This window comes from Montipora foliosa, chromosome 5 (assembly GCF_036669935.1).
Source record: "Montipora foliosa isolate CH-2021 chromosome 5, ASM3666993v2, whole genome shotgun sequence".
Lineage (NCBI taxonomy): Eukaryota > Metazoa > Cnidaria > Anthozoa > Scleractinia > Acroporidae > Montipora > Montipora foliosa.
The window spans coordinates 152,501-175,000 of record NC_090873.1 but is presented as its reverse complement, the minus strand read 5'-3'; the positions used below and the strand labels follow the sequence as shown (position 1 = coordinate 175,000).

General features: G+C 40.1%; 1 protein-coding gene across 3 annotated transcripts in view; it reads left to right on the top strand.

The window, feature by feature from the left end:
- The window catches only part of LOC138003261 (uncharacterized), a 91,471-nt gene that overhangs the window by 8,097 nt on the left and 60,874 nt on the right, over nt 1-22,500 (top strand). For all 3 annotated transcript variants that reach the window (XM_068849213.1, XM_068849214.1, XM_068849215.1), the window contains exons 3-4: nt 1-11; nt 16,950-17,078. The exon at nt 1-11 is cut by the window's left edge and continues 34 nt beyond it. In XM_068849213.1, coding sequence (XP_068705314.1) covers nt 1-11; nt 16,950-17,078 — 140 coding nt within the window. The remainder of the gene's footprint in view (nt 12-16,949; nt 17,079-22,500) is intronic.

Genomic DNA, 22,500 nt, shown 5'->3' with positions numbered 1-22,500 from the left:
TGACACACACGGTACTTTTCAAAATTATTATTTTTATTTTTTTGTTTGTTTACTTATTTTATATTTTATAAAATGTCAGCATTAGTCGCAAGCAACGATGTTTCCTTCGAAATGCTATTGTAAGGTTGTAAGGGGGAGCAGGGATGGCACAGTGGTGACAGCACTCGCCTCCCACCAATGTGGCCGAAGTTCGATTCCCGGACCAGACGCCGTAAGTGGGTTGAGTTTGTGTTGGTTCTCTTCTCTGCTTCGAGGGTTTTTCTCCGGGTTCTCCGGTTTTTCCCCCTCGGCAAAAACCAGCATAGAGCCGATTCCAGCTGGCTGTAAGCTATGCTCCAAGGTCAAACATGGACCGTATAGCGGCTGCCAGAGGCGCCATTGCATGCTTTCGGTTTGACCTTGTTGAGGTGCGTCGTTGCTGTACTTTGTGACGGCGATTAGCAGCGACAATTACTAATTATTAATTATTATTATTCATTCAATTTCCACCGCGAAACCACTCCTCTTCCTTTTCTACGGGGACAAGTTCGTCAGTTTGAGGGATTGCCTACAGTCGTCTTCCCGAGGGTAGGGGAGCGGAGTAAATCGGATAAAGTACCTCAGTGAACGCTGGATCCAATCCTCGATAATTTAGAGAATTTAACACAATTGCTTCTAATCTCGCAATCTGATTGACTAATTTGCCGTTGTCGCTAAGAGTCTAGACAATGCTGGCGTCAGTGTGTCACATAATTGTAATAGCCAATCAGGAACGCTCATTTTGGAAAGTGAACCAATCAGATTGCGAAAACGTAGACAACGCTTGCTCTTTCTTTGTGTCACACGCTCTATAATAAAAATTTTCTTTGGCGTTGAATATTATGGTAAAAAACACGTTAAATGTGGTTCAGCGTTGTCTGTACTCTAATTGAATACGATATTCGTCATCACAAAATAGACCAATTTCGATATATTAAAATTCAGTCCTAAACAAAAGGCGTCATCTCGAGATTCCAGGGAATAAATATAAGGATTTGGATGAGTTTATTCCCCAGAGCCTCGAGATGATGCCTTTTGTTTGGGACTGAATTTTAATATATCGAAATTGGTCAATTTGTTGTGGACTCACGAGGCGCATCATTTTGACTACTGTGATGACAAATATCGTTGTCGATAAGAGTACAGACAATGCTGAACCACGTTCGATTTGTTAACTAGACGCCGCATAAAGCGTACACTGGGCTGCCTGTGGTACGTGTTACACAAAAACAGAAGGCACTGAATTGGGTGGTATTGAACTGCAGCGTTCCAGTTAATTTTTTTCAAGTGGGGGTCATTAAGACCATTTGAGGGTCACCCACATGTCGCGCCAGCAGAGGCCCTTCACGTTCAAATTTTTCCTGTCCCATTTTGAGGTCTTTTAGTTTTTTAAGCTTTGGTAATAAATTCAGTTTAAAGATAAACACGGTCTTGAGTAAAATTCATTCGTTTCTTCTTTAAATGAATACTATTAGTCTGCAAAAAACTAACTGCAAATTGCTCTGACGCACGTTTTCCAGCATGTCATGCATGTCTCGCAGTTGCACTAAGCAAACGTTTATTGCACACACTAAGAAAGGACTGAAGATGTTGTCTCCCCTTCATAATTGCTCTTCTTGTTAGTCTAATCTAATGCCAGGTCAAAACATTGTTTGGCTTTACGTTTGCACCAAAAAGTACCGTAAAAGACAACAGAAAAAGAAAAGCCAAAAAAAGCATAGTTTTATATATAACTCTGAATCAAATTCTCATCGAAAGATTAATGACATTCGATCGTAAAAACACGAAAATTTATGCAGTCTCTGACTTTTGTGAACGAATGGAAAGGTCATGATGTTTTGTCAAAAGGAAGAAATTGATCACGTGCTAGGCAACCATAAAGGTGTACTTGATCACCTTGTGTCAACTGAATGAACTACGGGAAAGAATATTAATCGTTAGTCGTTTTCAGGGTAAAACAACGTACTTTTTAGCCAAGAAACTTCCGTCTTTGGTTTCTTAAATTTTGTTGTAATATGTAACTGAATATTTACATTTTATCTGTTGGGCGAGGAAGTCTTCTTTTTTGGGTTCCTGGGAAACGTATCTATTTTGACTTCAGGGTAAACTATTTACACAACCGCGAGGTTGAACGGCCATGTAATTGAAAATCTGAACATCTGTGGGATACAAAAAAGAGACTTGCGAATTATCGCAAATCACAATGCTGTCAAGCACAAAAGTAGAAGAAATGGTTAATTAATATGAAGTTTGTTACTATCTGAATGTTTTTGTGTTAGAGTAAAGGGATACTTGTCACGCAAATTATGTAATTTCGTGACACTCAACATTCGCAAAAAGCGTGAGTTTCATGTAAGCAATCGGCGCACTAGTAAGTCGTAACAATAAATTGGATTAACCAGGAAGTTAAAGAAATATTGTTGCCTTCCCAAATAAACTTCATTTTACACTACAATGACAAAATCATTTCTCAGAGAAATAAAATTCCTGTCTCCTCGCGTGTCACATTTCAACGCACGTATGCAAATTTAACTCATTTTCACCGCGTCCCGATTGCCGCGAAATTTTTCTTCTTTCCAATATTAACAAAATATTATTTTCGTCAAGCGTTGCATCTTTTATGTTCACATAACCGCTAAAAATAAAGATTTTTTTAACGATCTATCCGTTGATATTTTTTCATCATTTAATATCCTCTGTCAAAATTTGCACAACAATCAAAACACAAAAATAGCAACGCACGCAACAAATTTAATCGCATTTACCTCTTCGTCGAATTCTCATGCTTAACACAGGAATTTTTAGTTATTGTGAAAATCCGTCTCTATTCGTTAACAATCACCCTTTCAAATTTCATAGAAATCGACCGGTCTGCAAATATTTTATGAGTTTTTTTCAATGGCCAAGTGGATTTTATGCATAATCGGGCAAGTTCGGGCGATCAAGTTGCGCGTGTGACCCGTTATTAATATTTTTTCACAAAATGTTCCCGAATCGTCAAGTATCACCAAAGAAGACAAGAACGTCGTTCTAAAAGCTTATTCTACGCAAAAAGTAGGTTGTGGAGGTAATTTTGAGAGTGGAAATCAAGGTTACGGCAGGCGGCAAATACAAACTCACGAGGCGCACATGGTATATTTAATTAAGTTAATACACCAGAAAGGCGCTAACCTCATTTTGACTCGAAAGTGCTTTACCATTGCCATAAACACTATCCAGTTAAGCTCGCATATTATAAAACATGATGAATTCATAAAGGCCACTTTTCCCAGCAAAAAAAAAAAAATTAAAACAAACAACATATTTGCTATTAGAGGCAAAAACTCCTTCCTATTTTAATCGTGTCAAATTGCCATAAGCAATATTGCAACAAAATAAATTTCAGGATCAAACCGTTTCCATGAAGAACGTTTTCCTTGAATAATGAAGCACAAAATAGACGACAACAAGCTTTCTTTCAAATAATTATTGGCTGTTACATTTCCAATTATTTTTTTACCTGAAGACTGTGCAGAGTTGAGTACAAATAAAATTATACAAAAGGCAGACAACAGAGATCACAGATCCACTTAAGGTGTTCGATTCGTTCTCTGTCTTTGTTGAACCCATAAGTTACCAGAGAATTTACCATTTGATTTCAGTGTTTTACATAGCAGCACACTTGGTAAAATATTAGAAAAAAAACTCACTTTGATTTCGGCTCGACGGGCGATAGATTGTTGTCGAAGTCCATTACTCGTCGCTTTTAAGGTTTCAGATATTTGTTTTCACGGCCTGTGTTGTTTACCCAATTGACTTTCCATTATTGAGCTCCATAAGGGTATATTTTGCTTAAAGATTCACTAAAACGCCATTCGTGTTACAAGACTTTCGACGCCATTGCAGGTTAAGTTAAATATTCTACTGTGTCCACCAGAGAAATCTACGCATTTCCACTACCCTGTCGATCCCAAGAAAATACGCGCAGAAGGCGCGCTCTATGCACAAAGACACCACTTAGCAGGGTAGTGACAGGGAAGATTTTTCATGAACGGAAAAAAATAATAAAGCGGAGAAATGAAACGCAGATTCCGACTGGGTTTGGCAACCCAGTAAAAAGAAAATTATAAATAAGTAAAAAAATCAAGAAATGAAACGGAGATTCCCACTGGGTTTGGCAACCCAGTAATTAGAAAACGTGTCACTGTTCTAACCGATGCTTTTAAGTGTCTAAAAGTGCGGTTAAAGATGTACAAGTCCACGTGCAAGATACTCCGCAAAGTACTCTTGAAGGGTTTTGCTTTGCTATTGCACCGGGGAATCACTTTTCTAGTTTGCACACAAATAGAGGTATTTGGACAAAATGGATCATTTTCAATGCTTGTAGGGCTAGGAGGTTGACTTAATTAATACGCGGAAAAGGTCAGAACATCTGAGCAAGTAATTTATGTTTCGGTCGATATAGCAAAAGAGGGAGAGAGAGAGAGAGCGGACGAAGGCAAAACGGCGATCGGTGAAGCAACTGTTCTGAAAAAGCCTTTGTGTATGAATTAAACCGAAGAAATGTTGATGAAGTGCATTGATGATTATTTATCGATTTGAATCAGTAGGTGTCATGGAAACCAAGCTATTATACATCTCCTCCCTCTGCTGCGTCTAATAATACCACCTGTAACTGTAATCCATGTTGAAGTCGACAGAAAGTTTGAAATAGTCAATCCATCCATCTTGGACAGTTGGGTCGTCACCAATGACAGTGATTTCGTTATTTATTCACGTGATTTAAATATCAAAGTATTATCATCATACGTCAACTCAAAAAAGGAAGTTATTTATTTCTTTACACATTAGAAGTGACAATGCCCATGGGGAGTCAATAATAAAACACTAAATCCCTTGCACAGGTCGACTTCCGAGTGTTTACCCACCCCTCCCCCCCAATGATGACATACCACAGAGAACAGACCACAACATCGGGAACTCCGTACCCTACTCTTTGCGAATAGTGTGTGGGTTCCTTTACGTCCTACAGGCTTATATGAACATTGAAGGGCTGTAAGACGGGGCTTACGGTTTATCGTCCTTATCCGAGAAGACTATCCTTGCATACGGCGAGAGCTACTGAAATTTAAACTGACCAATCAGAATTCAGCGAGCGGGAAAAACTGTGCTATCCTTGTGCAATTCGACGTCACGCCAATTGTTTACGATCGGTGGACATTCGCTCAGCCTTCTCTTGTGACTCTCTTGACCGTCGCTTCTTTGAACTGGCAATCAATTTGCCAATCCACTTTATCCAGTTTATGAATTGGTCTAGCATGTGATTAAAAACCAGGATCGCCTTTGAACTTTATTCTATGGAGAAAGAAGACGTTGCTGAGTGAACATTTTTACGACGAAATCCCTTGGTTTGTTCAGCAATTTGATGTCCGATAACTGAGCCGCTCTAATGAGTGTTGGGTCAATCGCATTTGGCCGTCTGACCATATGAAGTTTTTTCAGCTCTTGTTTGTGTCCATCATGATCGAACTTCAGGTGAAGCGCTATGCTGCTTTATGCCAACTTCGATGGCTTGTGATGAGCTTGCCTGCTGCCCAAATTGTTGTTGTATTTGGGCAAGATTGGTCTTATCGGGTTGGAACTTAATAGTGAGGGGAACAATTTTTCGTTCATCTGCTGTGCCAAACAACAAACAATCCCGTTGGGTGTTCCACGTGCTTGGCGAGTCTTGCACGACCATCATCTATCAGATCTGGAGTGGAGTTTTCTTTCAGTGATTACAACTTGCGATCGTTCTGCAAACATCCACGTAGCATGCAGCACTTTTTAGTGACTTCAGGATCCCCGGCCCGTTTTGCTGTTTCAAAGGGAGTCGTGCATTTTTGAGCAGTTTGTCTTCATTGCTTGTATTTTTTCGTTTGTTCCTGGTGGCGCAAAGTAACTTTGATGATTTGAAAGGACTTGAATCCTTAATTGAATTAGCGATTTTTTTAATTAAGGAACTCAACAAGTGAATGGTACACAAAATTAGGAGAAACTGTTGGTTGAATAGACAATATTTGTAGACATAATTATCTACCCAGTTTAAGTACTAAGCTCAACAAGTTGTTTGGCTCCACAAGTTTCTGTTTCAGGCCACTTACCCAAATTCACCCAGGTACTGTTGCACACTACCATAGTTCTTTGGAAATTGAATAGCTCCTTGAACACCTGGTTGCTTGAGAAGAAACTTGATGTGTTTGTTCTCTACATTGGTGAATGCAGCCACTAACTGTCCATTGTGGATAAACTCCAGACCAACTCTTTTTTCAATTTAATCTTTGTTCTTCGCAGGGCATTAACAATGGTGTCCCTTGTAAAATGTTAGTTTAAAGAGTTTGTTTAAGTTATTTCCAATTTCATAGGGCACTGTGGTTGCCAGATTCACTTTAAAACTTATCATGGAAATGTAAATCAATGCCAGTGAAAAGTCAGTCTCTTGAGTTGTTGATAGAAAATTAATTTAAAATATGCATATTGAAACATCAGTTGAGGAATATTTTTTTCCCTTTTTGTGAACCTAACATACATTGCTGCCATTTATTTATTGCTTGGTCATTCAATGTCTTGATCACATCAAATAATTTATTTTTTAGGTATTGTATATCTTTATCTAAAAACTTAACTGGTTGCTTTTTGGAGCCCTTTTGCAGCATATTTAGATAGGCAGGAAATGTTCCACATTTTATGGTAAATAGTTCTGCATAGTTTTAAGGAATATTGCGGCCTAAGCTAATTGAATATGAGAATAAAATGTGCTGTTTGACATTTTGTGAATTTAAAGACTATTAATATTGTTTGCACTTGTTTTAAAAGGCTTAAGGTTGGCACTCAAAAGTGTTCCTTCAACAATCTTATTCTGTAAAGATTACCTTGGAAGAATTGGATTAATCCAAGTTTTTTCTTCTAGCCTCTTTCCCCAGTGCCCTCTGAGAATGGAGTTGATTTGTTTTTGCCCGATGTTGAAAGATGAAACAATGCCTAAACCAGCCGCAAGGAATACTTCATGGTGCTTTTTTACAAACATGGGCATGAGGGTGCTCATAAGCATCTGAGCATTGTTTCGCATGCTAAAGTGATAATTATTATAAATAATTTGTTTATCTTAGAGAGTCTTCTTTTCCTGTTGGTCATTCAACAATTGGTTGAATAGCTTGCTTGTTTGAGCTGTTGGATAGAGGCAGAACATTTGATGAGGGCCTCCTGGGGAGAGGAGTCCTTGTTCCCTTTAGATATTTTCTTGTGTTTCCTTGTTCCCCAAATTACTTTGAAACTTGTTCCCAGCCTTTTGATCCCTAAAATTGAAATATTGGTTTTCTTCCCTTGTTCCCTAAAATATTTTGATATTGTTCCTCTGTTCCCCAGTTCAAATAAGCCATGTTCTCTTCTTCCCTCAAACCCCTGGGAGTGCCTCTTTGATGTTGATTCTCGTATTGGCCTAATAGTAATTCACTGTAGAATTGCAAGACACAGCAAGTTCTTATTTGGGAGTGAGGGAAAAGTTTTGAATAAATGTTTGCTCAATACAAGAAACAAAATTTGACTGCACCTTCTAGACCTTACTCTTTTCAGACATGAATCAGCTAATTGTCTGCACCTTTCTGGCGACCTGCGGGAGGGCAAGCTCTAGAAACTCTTCTTTAGTGAGCCTTCCACTGAAAAACTTTCCAAGTCTGGCTTTCCGGTGTTAGGGGCCGAGGTTTTTGTGCAAAATTCATCAGCGGCTTCCCTGCGGCTTCTCAAAGGTGTTCCTTCGGGCAATGGTTAGTAAAAGTTTTCTAGTGCTTATACAAATTTTCGCTACTTGAAAAGGTATGTTTATAAGAAACAAATATCAGCTTGACAATTTTTCTTTCCCGATACTCCATTTAAAATGCACGTGAGCGCTATTAATAGAGAGCCAGAAAACCATTTAAAACATTTTGTGGCAATTTTTTTGTCAACAAACTTGGGTTGTCGGCGAGCAGAATTCGAACGTAAGCTGTTGTGCTTTGGCTTTTATTTGTGCTTTTTCTAACCAATCTAAGACGAATTCAGGCTGGTATTTTCGAATCAAGTATAAGAAGACGGCAAAACCGTATTGATAATGTATTTATTTGAGTTAACTTCGCGAATAAAGACTTTAATCGCTTCCTTTCGACGGCGGTAGATCGACACGCACAACCGAAATGCACCGTTTCCGGTGAAAGGGCAAATGATTGACAGGATAGCACAGTTTTGACTGCCGCGCGCACTGCGGGCGCGGGTTCCGTATGCAAGGATAGTCCTGTTCCGGGACTCCCTCTTACCCAGCCCTGAAAATGGGCCTGGAACCCAGGCGGGAAAAGATAAATTTCGTACCCAGAGTCCCCGGGCTTTTTGGTCAGCGGGTGAGCGCCCGGAGAGACTCTGGGATAATGGACTTGAATTTTTTTTTTTTTGATTGGTCGCTTGTATAACAATGGTAGTTCGACAGGAAGTCGGTAAGTAATTCGGAAACCCCAGAATTAAGAGGGAGATTTAAAATCTAAAACTAGTTTCAGTGCTGTTTGTTTTTTCTACCTCAGGAATATATAAATAGCAAAAATAATAAGACGACGGGGTTTGAATTATTTTTAATACCGCATGGACGGGAATTTTCCCACGTTGCTGAAAAATGATTACTGTTGCTGTTGCAAAAGTACCCCAGTCTCTTTGGGGAGAAATCCGCGGAAGAAGGTCTTGTCGAAGCCATTCAGAATTACGGAAACATACACTTGTAGTAGAAGAGGACATCGGTGCCGTTTCCACACAAAAAAGTGTCGATCGTTTTGCTTGCACGATGTCATTCACGCTGACACACTAAAAGCACACTTACCGAAAACGTGAGAAGATCTTCACTTGCTCTTACAGCAAGCCAATGATTTCTCTAGTTTCATTGTTGGTGTGTGAGGTTAAAATTCTTGTTTCTCGAACAGTTTCAACAAGCCATTTCCACTGTTTACTATTTTCACTTTTCTGTTTCCGTTTACACTCAAGCACGCGCAATAAGACCGGAACTCACCTTTTCTGGGAAAATGGAGTCCATTATCCCAGAGTCTCTCCGGGCGGTAACCCGCTGACCAAAAAGCCCAAGGACTCTAAGTACGGATTGGGAAAAGAGAGAGTCCTGTATTACTTGCAGGCGCATGCTCGGAATGAGCCAATAATATTGCATTAGATACCAGAGTGGATATGTAAATAAAGGAAACATGGAGACTCCGACCAAAAATCGTATATGAAAATTTCTGTGTGATTTGTGATGTCAGGATACTAACATCATCGAAATTATGCTTTGTTATGACCAAACGAGGAAACAAAACCCCGATCGCAGTGATGTTAAAAAATTATTGCCGAATAAATGTAGCGACTGAGAGAAGATCACAATACATCTGTGCAAACGCTGAACTAGTTAATATAGCATAGGATTTCACTAAGCAACAAAACAGCCCGGAGCCAGAATTTTATATTAATGATTTACAGTACTTTATCTCTAACAGTGAGTTTCAGAAGGAAAATGCTTTTAAGTAGCATTTTTCAAGGATTAAGTGAAATAAAAATCATTTTCATCCTTATTAATTAATATTCACGAACAAATTTTGACCAGAAAAAAAAAATCCTGACAATTAACGTCCGGATAATCGATGTTTTACTTCCAGATTGTGATTTAATTTCGTTTCATTTTTATTTAACCATATCAGGAATAATACACAAACAGCGGTGACAAACATCAGATATAAATTATCTTTTACTTGACATTTGGTATGCTTCTGCATACATATTCAGAAGGGCTGTGTCGAAAAGTGACGGGGACGCGAGGACGTGGGGACGCGGGGACGTGGGGACGTGGGGACGTGGGCCTCGGGGACTCGGGGACGTAGGGACGTGGGGACGTAAGGATTCGGGGACGCGGTGACACATTTTCGAAGTATAAAATTTCAGAAATGGGAGAACATCCCCAAGAAAGTTAAATTGCTTATGTTATGTTGAAAAAATGATCATCTGTATGGTTTTCAAGTACCAGCTAAATACAGAGCTAAATTCAAAAATTGGATTCTCGAAAATTCATTCTCGCCACCCGTCACAGAGCTCGCCTGTGAAACAAAGCAGAAGACCTAATGGCCCATTGCTGACACTACAACTGAAATTTCACGTTGCAGCGTTTGTTGTTGTTGTTGTTGTTGCACAAAAACTTGAGCTTTATTACTTCTTTTCTGTAATTATTGTCATTGCGTCTTTCCTGGCGCTTGTACAATTTGTTACCTTTGATGAAGAATTTGGGTTGTCACCGTTGATATTGTCGAACATTTTCGTCATCACAGGACCAGAAGCTTCCCGGCAGAGGGGGGGGGGGGGGGGGGGTGGGGGGTATTGCCATATATGAGCTATATAGGTATGTGCCGCTGTGAAGGGTATGGTTTACAAGCAGTTTACTCTAGGATAGGGTACATAAATCAAAGCGCTTGTGTCTAGAATAGGGGATAATCTTTCACGGAACTGACCAGTTGGTTGAAGATTTTATCTAGACTAAGGAAATCAGAGAAAGACTGAAAAAACTGAACAAGTATAAATAAATCATTTTTTGAGAGGGAAACGATTGTGGTTTTGGCTAAACTAAGCTACTGACCTCCTCAGTAGTTACTGAAAAACAGCTACTCTAGGATAGGGAGGATTCGGGAAGTTTACTCTAGAACGGGGTAGCAAAATTCAGCTGAACCAGCTCTGGTATAGGCTAAGGGTTTCAGGATCCAGGCGACACACATCCCCCACCCATAAATTCCTAAAGTACCGCCTCCGGGCCAGAAGCTAAGTAACTCTTGACTCAAGTTTGTTAAGGCTTGACCAAGCTCATAAATTGGCATATTTTTGTTTTACGAGGAAACATTTATCCAATCAACGTTAACTTGAAGTCTGCATGCTTAGCTTTCTACTCGCTCTTTCATCTGAAATGTGTCACGTGATTTTTCACGGCTAAAAACAATTTAAATATTTATCGGAACCAAGGATGCAAAAGTCATCTTATATCAAGATATCAATGTGTTTTGTACCTTGCTCTAGTACTCCTATCGAGGCTTTATCATTCTGGCTTTTAATCATATCCCCATCTTAATGGAAACGGTAAATTAAAATTAAAGAAAAAAGCAGGTCAAAAAAATCACATAATAAGTGTCGATAGAGGTCACAATGAAAATGAACGATGCCACGTTAATAGGTTTAATTATACGTTATTGGTAGTTTTCAGCAGTTTCGAATTCAAGCAAAACATTGTTGGAGTTTTCTTAGGGTAAAGGTTCCCCAATCTCAAAAACAAGCTTTACGACGTCTTTAGTCAAGAAATGTCACGTGACACAGACAACTACGAATGAAATGCATAATTAAACATGAAAAGGTTATGATGCAGAAAGTAAATGTACTTTTAAGTATTTAAGCCTCGATATACTTGGGGAATTGTAAAATGATCTGAGAAATGGTCATACCAACGTTTCGTTCATGTTGCCTATGTCAAATAAGGATTTAGGGCCAAAAAATTTCTCCCGTCGTTTTACCTAAATTACTCCACTGTGTAACTTGATAGTAGTATAATCAAAGTCACCTGTGATCCTGCAAGATTAAAGACCATTTTGTAGTGTTTTATCCCATACAATAAACCCTTAATCGATCAAGCTTGTTCGGTCGAGATGGCTGGATATTGGCCAAGTTCTCTTTTTGCGTGTTTGTGGACCGAGACGAAGTTGAGGTCCATAAGTTGAGGTCCATAAACACGTAAAAAGAGAACTTGGCCAATATCCAGTCATCTCGACCGAACAAGCTTGGTCAACAACCCATATATACTACATACCTTTACTACACCTTTGTTTCACGTTGTACAAACGAGGAACTTAAAACCGGGGTGCAACGCAGTTACAATCAACAGACGAGGATTTTGTGAAATGTGACGAAAAGTTAAACAAATGGTAAAAATGCGTCGCCACGTCCCCGAGTCCCCGAGTCCGCGAGTCCACGAGTTCAAGAATCTTTAAGTCCCCACGTCCCCGAGTCTCAGAGTCCCCACGTCCACTGTCTCCGCGTCCCCGTCCCACTTTTCGACACAGCCATTCAGCAGTGACGGTCAATACAAAATTTGAATCTAAATATACAGGATCACTAACTTACTAACGACTAACTATTAAGTAACAATAGATGTGACAAAACAAACTAATAAACATACAGCTTTTCGCTGCTAACATATTTATTTAAGGTCGGCTTTAAATCTTTGGTCAACAGTGTCTTCTTTATTTCACAGTGAGTGTCGGATTGCCCTTTTGCTAAAATTTCAAAATGACCTAATTTTTAGGCATTAATTAATGGTTATCATACGTCGGTTCTTGCTGACCACGTTGCATGAACTAGTCACAGTCTCTTTTCCCTAGCGGCAGTGCTTTTCCAAGGGTAAAGGGTAAAGGGTAATATTTTGAACCGAACTTATTGCTGAAGAGTTTGGCGCAGCCAATAATTAACAATTATTGGACGAGGTTGAGCAAAATATCGTGATTTGTCAGTGGCGAGCAGATCAATTATTTGCCGAAGCCGGAGGCTGAGGCAAATAATTGATCTGCGAGACACTGACAAATCACGATATTTTGCGATAACCGAGGTCAATAATTGTTTTATCATTCGATCACCGAGTTTGTTTTTTGTTTTTGTTTCCGGGAAGCCGTAAGCACGCACTGCCTTGCAGAGTCGAGTAATGGCACCAATCAATTGGTTTCCTTCTCAGCATAATTATAATTGTAGACTTCAAATTGTACTTACAGTCAAACGTTCAATAACACTAGGCATCAACAAAGCTGAAGAATTTTACAGTTTTCAAAGCGTATCCCGACAAGTGAAGCTTTGGTGTAAAGCTCGCCATTTTTTTTTCTGGCTTCAGCGTAAAATCTCTTCAGTACATATGCATTCACCAACTTGTCCTTCGCGTCGATGACACGAGTGACTCTTCGTCCACCTTTCTTTCCTTGAGATACTCTCGAAATACGTTGAGTGCAACTTTTGTTCCTTTCTTAGTATTCTCACTGTTCTTTCGATCAGCTAAAGATGTCGAATCATTCTCTGACAGCTCGGGGAACCGATCTGCCATTTTCTCACAAGAGCATGATTTCAATTGCGCATGAGCAGAATATTATTTGCAGCAAAACTCTTATTTGTAGGCAGTTATTTGCAGGTCACGTGGTGGGCTCTCGGCCAATGAAAAGGAAGGACAAAATAATCGAATGATAATTCGTATTATACCTGTTGAAATGGGGAGAGCTCGATTTGCATGGTCCAAGAAGTTGTTGTGTTCATGATTAATCTTTTTGTGGAAGCAATATAATGCGTGCTCTATGTAGGCGAGCAAAGCAGACCAAATCCCACGAAAGGGGCAAAAACGGCAAACTGATATTTTCTGTCTCGTACTTTGTGGATGCGTTCTCCACGAAAATCTGCATGTAGAACTTAAGACTCGGATCTTTCAGCATTGCAATTGAACACAAAATCCAAAAATGGTTTGCTATTGAAATCTCGAGAATGAGTGCAATTTATAAAATCCGCAAATAAATCCGTTTTAGGATTTTGTGTTCCAATGAAAATCAGAAAGATCGCGAAATTTGAAAACGGATTTCCAATCGAACTAAGAATTAAGTGAACTAAGCCCCGCACGGGCGAGGTTTTGAGCAGCAACCCGTGTTCAAAATGACATTTTTTTCTCGAATAATATCTGATGCTCACAATAGGTCATTTCCGAGTTCAAGTCTGCTTCCTCTTCAAAGCGAGTCTAAGTGCGCAGTTTTTGTAATGGTAATTACTTCTACTTTACATATGAATGAAAACTAATTTTCATAACAAAAACTTCGCACTTAGACTCGCTTTGAAGATGAGGCAGGCCAGAACTCGGAAATGGGCTATTAATTTTTCTGTGTAAGGAAAACTGTTTAGAGAGAAAAGGGGATGGAGTGAAAGTAATGTTTTCTGCCTGGTCCACTGTATCTATGTTGTGGACTATGTTGTTTTCTTTGCAAATCTTTCTTGACAAGTGAGATGGACAGAGGTTTTTACTCGAGTATCTAAAGTGAATTTGGAATTGATTTGGATTTGTACACCTTTGTGATTGCCTACAGAAATTTCGCGCTAGTGCGCAATAAAAACTGCCGTTCATCGCTCGATGCACTAATTTGCTTCGTGAGTTCCGGGTGACCTTATAAATTGCGTATGTTTCAGCACTTATACGACACTTAAACAAAAACCACTTTGTTTTTACTTCATGACTTGCGTTGTTCTTCAGATTACCGGGTCGTGGTAAATGTAAGTAAATTGTTGTTACCTCCCAGTGGGTATAATTGAACTACATGTGAGTTTTGGGATAACTTTCAAGGAACTTGAAAGACGAAGATATGACATTATTGCTAATCAGATTACTAAAACAATTCCGAAAATATTCGTGCCTGGTCAGTTTTCGGTCAAATTTCTGTCCAAGAAAGCAGATAAAATGAGGAAGATTTTTATTTTACTTCCAAAAATTTGCAATCAACGTTAAAATGACCAAATTCGTGTGGCAAACTGATATTTGTGTTATATTTTTTCTTTTTTCTTTATATTTCTTTTTATAAAATGTTTTGGTTCTCTGACAATAAGTTATATGTCTTTGGAAAGCTTATTTTCTTAGCTTTAAAATGATGTATCGCTTTCCCCCTAATTTTAAATACTTTTTGAGAAAAAAAAAAAAAAACAACAACAACAACATCAAACCTTTTTTTGTTATTGACACTTTACAGGCGGTGTTCTGTGGATGAGAAAGTAGGGAAAAGAGTTTTAAAAATTAAAATGGAGTGTCTCGAAAACTGAGACTTTAAGACCATAAGACCCCTAAAACTCGAAAAAATTAACCCAAAACGCTCACTTTGGCTAATCCTAGGCCTAAAGTTGGTTTTTAGTCCTAGAGTGTCACAGGGCCAACGTATACATCCGACGGGAAATGAAAATATCCGGCCACACGTGAAGCCCGGTTAAATATAAGCCCGGTTAAAATAATTAAATATGGGGGATCACCCAGCTTTCACTTTGAAACAAGTTGTAGCAAATGAAGGACTTGAAGTTCGCTTGAGGTAACTCCAAAAAACAACTTTAGGCCTAGTGTTAGCCAAATTGAGGGTTTTGCGTTACTTCTTTTTGAGTTTTTGGGGTCTTCGAGTGTTGAGGTTTTAGGATCTTAGTTTTTAAGACAGCCCTTAATTAAAATACTCAGTTTTTCTGTCATTCAATCGTCTTTTCGTTTTTCTGATATACAAATCATTGCAGTCCCAACAGGCAGCTCTGTAAGGAAAGAAAGTTTTAATTGATGCGGCGAGTGCTTTGAAAAATCACTCGGAGTAAATTACACTAACAAGTAACTATAAATTACTCTTTCTAAAAATTACTCTAAATTACTGTGTTTGTCATCGCTGTTTGTGTATTATTCCTGGTAAAACTGAGATGGCCAAAGAAAAAGAGTGTTTGCGACCTTTCTTTTATCTAACTGTTTTACATTGGTTATCGAAACAATTTGTCCCCGATTTTGAAAAAAATGGTAGGTCTAAACTCCTAAGGCAGTTTCAATAATTACTGTGCAACTCAAATACATGTTCACTGGATCAGTGCGATTGTCATATAACTAGATCGAGATAAGTAATGAACAATAAACGAGAGTTTCAGCAGGAGATTTATTAGTCATTGTTGAGAGATTCACGTCCACGACCTACAGTACTTTTGCAACCTTCATACTTCCACTCACTGGTGTAACACACAGTGAGCCTCGTCAACAGCATACGATATATTTTTTTGCAATTTCAGCAGCTGTTCTCGCACGGATTCTTCATAAAGACTCTCGGAAGAGCAAAATTTGATATTTTTTCTGTGCCAACATCATAAAGCTGTCCAGTTGGGTTTCAGACACGAAATTCCATACTTTCGTATGCCATCCATCTGATCTTCCATGATAGAGACTCACGATAAGAAGGAAGAAAATCACAAACTTATTAAACGAACAATGTAGCAAGTAGCAAACAGACTTGCCAAATCCTGTTGCAGTTTTAACAAAATCATGCTTACCGGTAACGACTGCATGAATAGCTTGCAGTTGTTCCACCTTAAGCACAAGTTAAAGGGGCATTTCTTAAACGCGAAATCATTTGCCTCCAGAAACTTGGTATCATAATTTCCTTTCACATTATCTGCCATGTTTCCAGTATAAAAGCACTCCGAATAAACTATGCCCAAATAAGGAATCTTTTTCCAAGTATGGTTTTTCCCCTAGTTTTCGTTCGCCGCGTAGGTAAGGTGCGACGTATAATTAGCAACTATTCACCGAAGTGGAGGTGGCTAGTGGTGGATATTTACCGCGCCTTGAAGCGGCTAGGTAAATAGTATCCACCACTAGCCACCGACACTGAGGTGAATAGTTGTTTTAGTGTTTACTAAAACAGTGAGATAAGATAGCACAAAAAGATGATTTTAACTCATTTATTCCTGCACAGATTACAACAATTTCGGGCGCGAATTCAACGAGAATTGCTCAGAGGTGAATAGCAAAGGATATCCGGAGTTTGAGTAGCCAATCAGCTCGCGAGTTCAACGCTATCCACTGTTTTAGTATGTACTAACTACAGCTATTCAGGTCAAAAACGAGCCAAATTTGGTTTTATCAAACGAGTTTATCAGTAAAGATATATTTCCTAACCATCTTAAGAAAGTTTTGTGACCTGATGCTTTGACCGTCAGTCCTTCGTCAGAGCGAACTGAAGTCAACGCGTCACGTTTGATATATCAAATTTTCTTGTTTCACTCACCATCGATTTCTTTAGAAAAGCTGATCCACCGTTCCTTGTGGTAATGTGTGAATAATGCTGATTATATTTATCCCACAGGAAAAGAATGTGATGACTCTTTATATACCAAGGATGCACTGAATGAAACATATATTCACATTAACTTCTTGCCGTGCACAAGTGGCTCGAAAACGTATGATGCGAGGGTATCGTGGACTCCACGTCCCGGTAGGTGATTTTTAAGGGAAAACAAAACAAATTACTTCTTCAAGAGCTTGTTCTAGGTCTTAAGATTCTGCTTGTCATAAAAGCATCAAATGATTAATATATTTTTCTTTTCTAACTCTTTGAAGAAGTTACTCGATATCATTCAGTGATTGTTGGTTCAAAGCAAATTTAAGCCTCAGCTTACGTTTGCCGTTTACCGCAGACGCTCTTGCTATGACCAATCTCTCAGTGGCTGACATCTTGCATTTGCTCAACGGTTTTATTCACTCCCTCCTTCCTTCCTCACAACTGCCCAGCTCCCAGGGGGCTTGATAGCTCTGAAGGTAGAGAAGCGCAACGCAATCTGTCGGTCATGTGTTTCAGTTCTATTTAAACCTGGAAGTTTTCCAGGATTCCTTTGCAACTGCTTAAGTTCCTTTGGACGCAATGCCGATTATTCTCGCTTGGGAGGATTATTTTCACAGCTTTGAAATGAAGCATCAAAACTGCAATTGCGTTACAGTGCAACCGGGAAAACTGTGAAAACCTGAAATTTGCCAAATGTTCTTTCTCTCCAATCACGCGTCCCCGCGAAATCCACTCTCTAAACCACAGAGTGTTTACTATTGTTTGCGCAGCAAAAATTGTTTCGGCTTTAGATTTTCCGGGTAATTGACTTAATTTGAGCTAATTCGGGTCGTTTTAGCTGTGAGGCTACTCATAAAGAAACAGAACCGTGCATGTATTTGTCCTTTCACCGATCACTGGCGCTCCGAAGAAATTGTTGCTTTCAACATGTGTTTACTCTGTACCGAAGTTCAGAATGTTTGCGTAAAAGCGAGTTTTGCGAATAAAATAGGTAACTTGAAACAAACTAGGGAAAAACGATTTTTGCGGTAGAATTTCCTTTATTTATTATTATTTTTTTTACCTCGCAACATCATTTTAAGCAAAATTTGACCTTTTCAATACTTTTGATACGTATAGGTCCGCAAATGACCCCGGCCCCGAGATGATGCCGGCCTGGACCGGAAATGATCTTGATAAACGATACCCCAAAAATCAGGAATGGTGTAGACTCCATGAAAAATCCACCGATATATGAGGAAACTTCAAATTTCTATGGGAAAACCAAAAATAAAAACCGGTAAACATGCTTATATTCTTGTTGATCAGTTCAGGACTTCAGAAGTGATTCATCGTTTTATTACTACAACTTTGTTTCGTATGATCAAAGGGTGACCACACTCATCAGGTAACATTAACGACTGACCAGTAAATTTAAATGCTGACGATATATATACAAATGCGTGGTTGCTATGGTGCGGCTTTTTTCTGTTCTTTTTCAAAACATACCTGTCTCTGTGAGGCCATGAGCTTGTAAATTCGTTTCGTCTATTTAGGCTTCTAGATGTTTTTTGTTGTTTGTTTTTTTCTCATAAAGACACAAATTACATTTCTCAATATTATTATTATAGAATCTACATTTCTTTATGATTTTCCATTTGATTTTGACGAATAACTTGGTTTCTCTTAATGTCCATATATGCTTTAAGAATTCTGTTTCATTTCTTTTGTTGATGTGTTGGAAGGATGCCTTGTGGTCCAGAAGGTGAGTCGTCTTGTAAAGGTAAGAAGGGTGCGCATCGACAGGGTGAGAAGCGAAATTACCAAAACTGGTGATAACAAAATTTAATGGTTCATTCCAAGATTGGCCACGATTCCGGGGACAATTTGCGAGGCTATTGGCAATTGAAACGTCGCTGGCGTTACAAAATATTCTTACTTGAGGAACGTTTAGCTCCTAAAGTTAAAAATATATATATAAATCGAAGCTCTGCCATTTTCGTCGGAAGAGTATCTGCGCGAGAAGAGCATTTAGAATGGGAAAGATTCTGAACTCGTTAAAGCGTACAACAAAGAAATTTTAAAATTTCCAGTATTTCCGGAGTAAATGTGAAGAGGATCCTTGAGTTTGTGGATCGGTTGACGCATTGCGTGTAGCCTTGAAACAAACGGCAAATTGAAACAAATCACGAGAAATGGTTCAATGACACTAGAAAAGTTACCGGGGATAAGAGTCCATACTGATAATGACTGGGAAAACTGGGAGTTTGTAAAACTTTGCGAGACCCTACGCTTGTGGACGAGAAGAAATCAAATCAGCGATGCCAATCCAACTGAGAAGTCAGATCACTTTCCTCGCGGGCGAAGTAAACTTTTGAACGCCAGAACGCGAGACCCCTTTTAGTTAATTCCCAATCTGGAGGACAAAACAATAAGATTGTTTTGCATTTGAAAGGTTTGTTTCTCTCAGGGGACAGAACAACCATTGTTTTGTCCTCTAGATTTGGAATTATTGAAATGGGTCTATGTGACCGAAAAACTTCAGCAGAGCAGGAAGTGACCTTGAAAACCACAAAAAAAGGGAGATGGTATTTTTCCCGTGGTAAATGTAAAAGCAAATAGAGTAGAGTGTCGTGCATTGATTGACAGCGGGGCCGGAATCTCGTACGTCTCTGCGAAGTTGATCGACATTTTGAAAATAAAATCAATTGATGAAAAGGTCAGGCAAGTTGACATGTTGCTGGGGACATCCGTAGGTCACCTTAAAACCTACAAAGCTTGTGTCGAATGACTTTGTGAATTCTTCAGAATGGAAGTTAACTTGATCAAGGTTAAAAAGAGAGAACGTTTGTTGGTCTCTTCGACATAATAACGAGAATGGAAGCCTTCGACGACTGCGAACGCCAACCCAAAAGTTGCAACGAGCAGAGCAAACAGAAGATGATGACAGCATCATGAGAGAGCAAATGTAGGAAGTGATCATCGAGAGTGCCGATCATCCTGCTCAGGGAGTTGAATTATACATCTTACATAAACCAGTGGTACGTGAAAACGCGGAGTCTAAAAAGATGGAATTGCTTACGATGCGTCTGCCAGAGCACACCCAGCAGCACCATCGTTAAATGAACGTCTCAGTTCCGGACGTACTTTGCAGAACACGCTCCTGGATGTACTTGTCCGCCAGCGTTATTACCTAGTGGCAGTGACCGGAGAGTTAAAGAAGGCGTTTCTACTGGTGCGAATCAGGGAATCATACAGAGACGCAATAAGATTCCATTGGAGGAAAGATGACTACTCAGTCCTACAGACTTTAACACTTACCGGAGTGCTGTTTGGTCTGACCTGTTATCCATTTCTACTTGGGGGAGTGCTCGAATGTCACTTTACAACATGGGAACCAAAAATACCAGATTTAGTTGCAGAGCTCCGAAAAAAACTGTACGTAGATGATCTGCTATCGAGAGGATTAACAGTGCAGGAAGTGCAGTATCGCAAGGTTCGTGCCATTGAAATATTTGATGTCCTAAGTTTCACTCTGCACAAGTGCCCTTCCAACGTAGCACAACTGGAAGGAGTGATTAACCGCAATGATGCAGATCTGACGTATCCGGCCAAACAGCAGCTCCAGCAGCCAGGGAAGTCGAACGCCAGTGTACTTGGGCTTGGGTGGGACAAAGAGAAAGATGAACGGAAAGTGAAGTTTTCAGCTGAAGAGGTTCAGCCAACAAAATGGGGCGTTTTGAGCAAGCTTGCCAAGATTTACGACCCTCTGGGTTTTGTCTCGTCTGTGACACTTGAAGGCAAAATAATTTAGAAAGATGCATGTGTAAGAGAAACAGGCTTGGGATACCAAGCTTTCAGGGCCATTGCTTCAAAGATGGAAGAAGAGGGAGCAGTCTCTACCATCTGAAGTCTCAGTGCCAAGATTAGCACGCTTCCACGAACGTTAACTAACTGTCGAAGTCCACAGTTTTGTCAGCGGGAGCAAACTGGGAGTGGGAGCCGTGGTTTACGCAGTCGTGAAGCAAGTATCGGGAACAACTCAACGTCTGGTGACTGCCAAAGCACGTCTTGCAAAGGAAAGCCTGTCTACACCACGCTTACAACTTGTTGCTGGGCATATGGCGGCCAATTTACTTACCAATGTGAAAAATGCTTAGGAAGGACTACCAATTACCAGCACTGATGGAGGGTTAGACAGCATGGTAGCCCTACATGGGATACGTGGGAACGGTGAATATAAGCCGTTCGTCCAGAACAGGGTAGAAAAAACCCGGGCACAATCAGACATAGTGTGGAGATATGTCAGTTCAGCAGACAACCCAGCCGACCTGGCTAGTCATGGGGAGTCAGTAAGCGGATCTAAACTTTGGTGGAATGTACCCAAGTGGCTCACAAATCGAGAAGAATGGCCCTCCAACCCACTGACTTCAGCTTCCCAAGAGTCGAAGTCGAAGCTAAGGTGATACGAGAAATACTGTCAATTGCATAACCTGTACCTTCAAGCAACCGTTTGGAGGATTTATTAGAGAAGCATGAGCTCAAACGCGCTCTGAGAATTGCTGCATGGATTCCAACGGCAAAACACAGAACAGAATTACAGGGTCCTTGACCCCTGATGAAGTGGAAAAAGTGAAATGCGATTGGATCATTTAAAACCTTCAAACAAACGAGGACCGGATAACGGAATGTCGTGGACGCATTCAAGGAAAATATCCAATACACCTTCCTGAAGACGCCTTGTTTACCACGAAGTTAGTAAGACGAGTGCACTGTGAGACCCTGTACGGGGGAGTTGGGCTGACGATGGCTGCAGTCCGTGAGAAGTACTGGGTCCCAAGATTAAGGCGAATGGTGAAAAAGATAATGAAAGAACGCTGGGGATGTAAGAGATTTCAAGGGACAGAATTTGCAACACCCCCTCCTGGTCTTCTTTCTGCCAACCGGACAGAAGGAACTGCAGCGTTCGAGGTTGCAGGCGTAGATTTTACAGGTCCAATCCACTACCGCAAGAAAGACAACCGAGAAGGGAAGACATATTGTAAGTTCAAATAAACACTGAGCTACATAGAGGACGATATTCAGCTCCCTGCACTGACTCCATCAGCATTCCTCTTCCAACGTTAAAATTTGTTGCCAGAGCAAGAACCCTGGAGAGAGGAATCCGTCGACTTGAGGGGACGTAAGAAAGTCATGCAAAGATCAGCTTTGGCCCCGTTGGACCAGAGAATATTTGACCGCACTCTGGGAGAGGCATAACCTCATACGCAAACGTAAGAAATCCGGGGTGGCCATGGGGGACGTCGTCATAATAAAATCGGAAGAGAGGAACCGAAACAAGTGGCCTATGAGCGTGGTGCGACACCTTTACACTGGACGTGACGGCGTCGTGCGAGCAGTACAAGTTGACACAGGAAAGGGTCAACTGGAGAACCCCATCCAGCATCTCTACCCGATGGAATTAAACTGTGACAGGGCTTGAGTTGGACGCCCTCTAGCACTAAATCCACGAGCGGCAGTTTTTCCCCCTAAGCGAGAAGCAGCAGCTGTAGCAGCAGACGGCATTAGAGCTATCGCTTTACAAGAGCTAGACGAA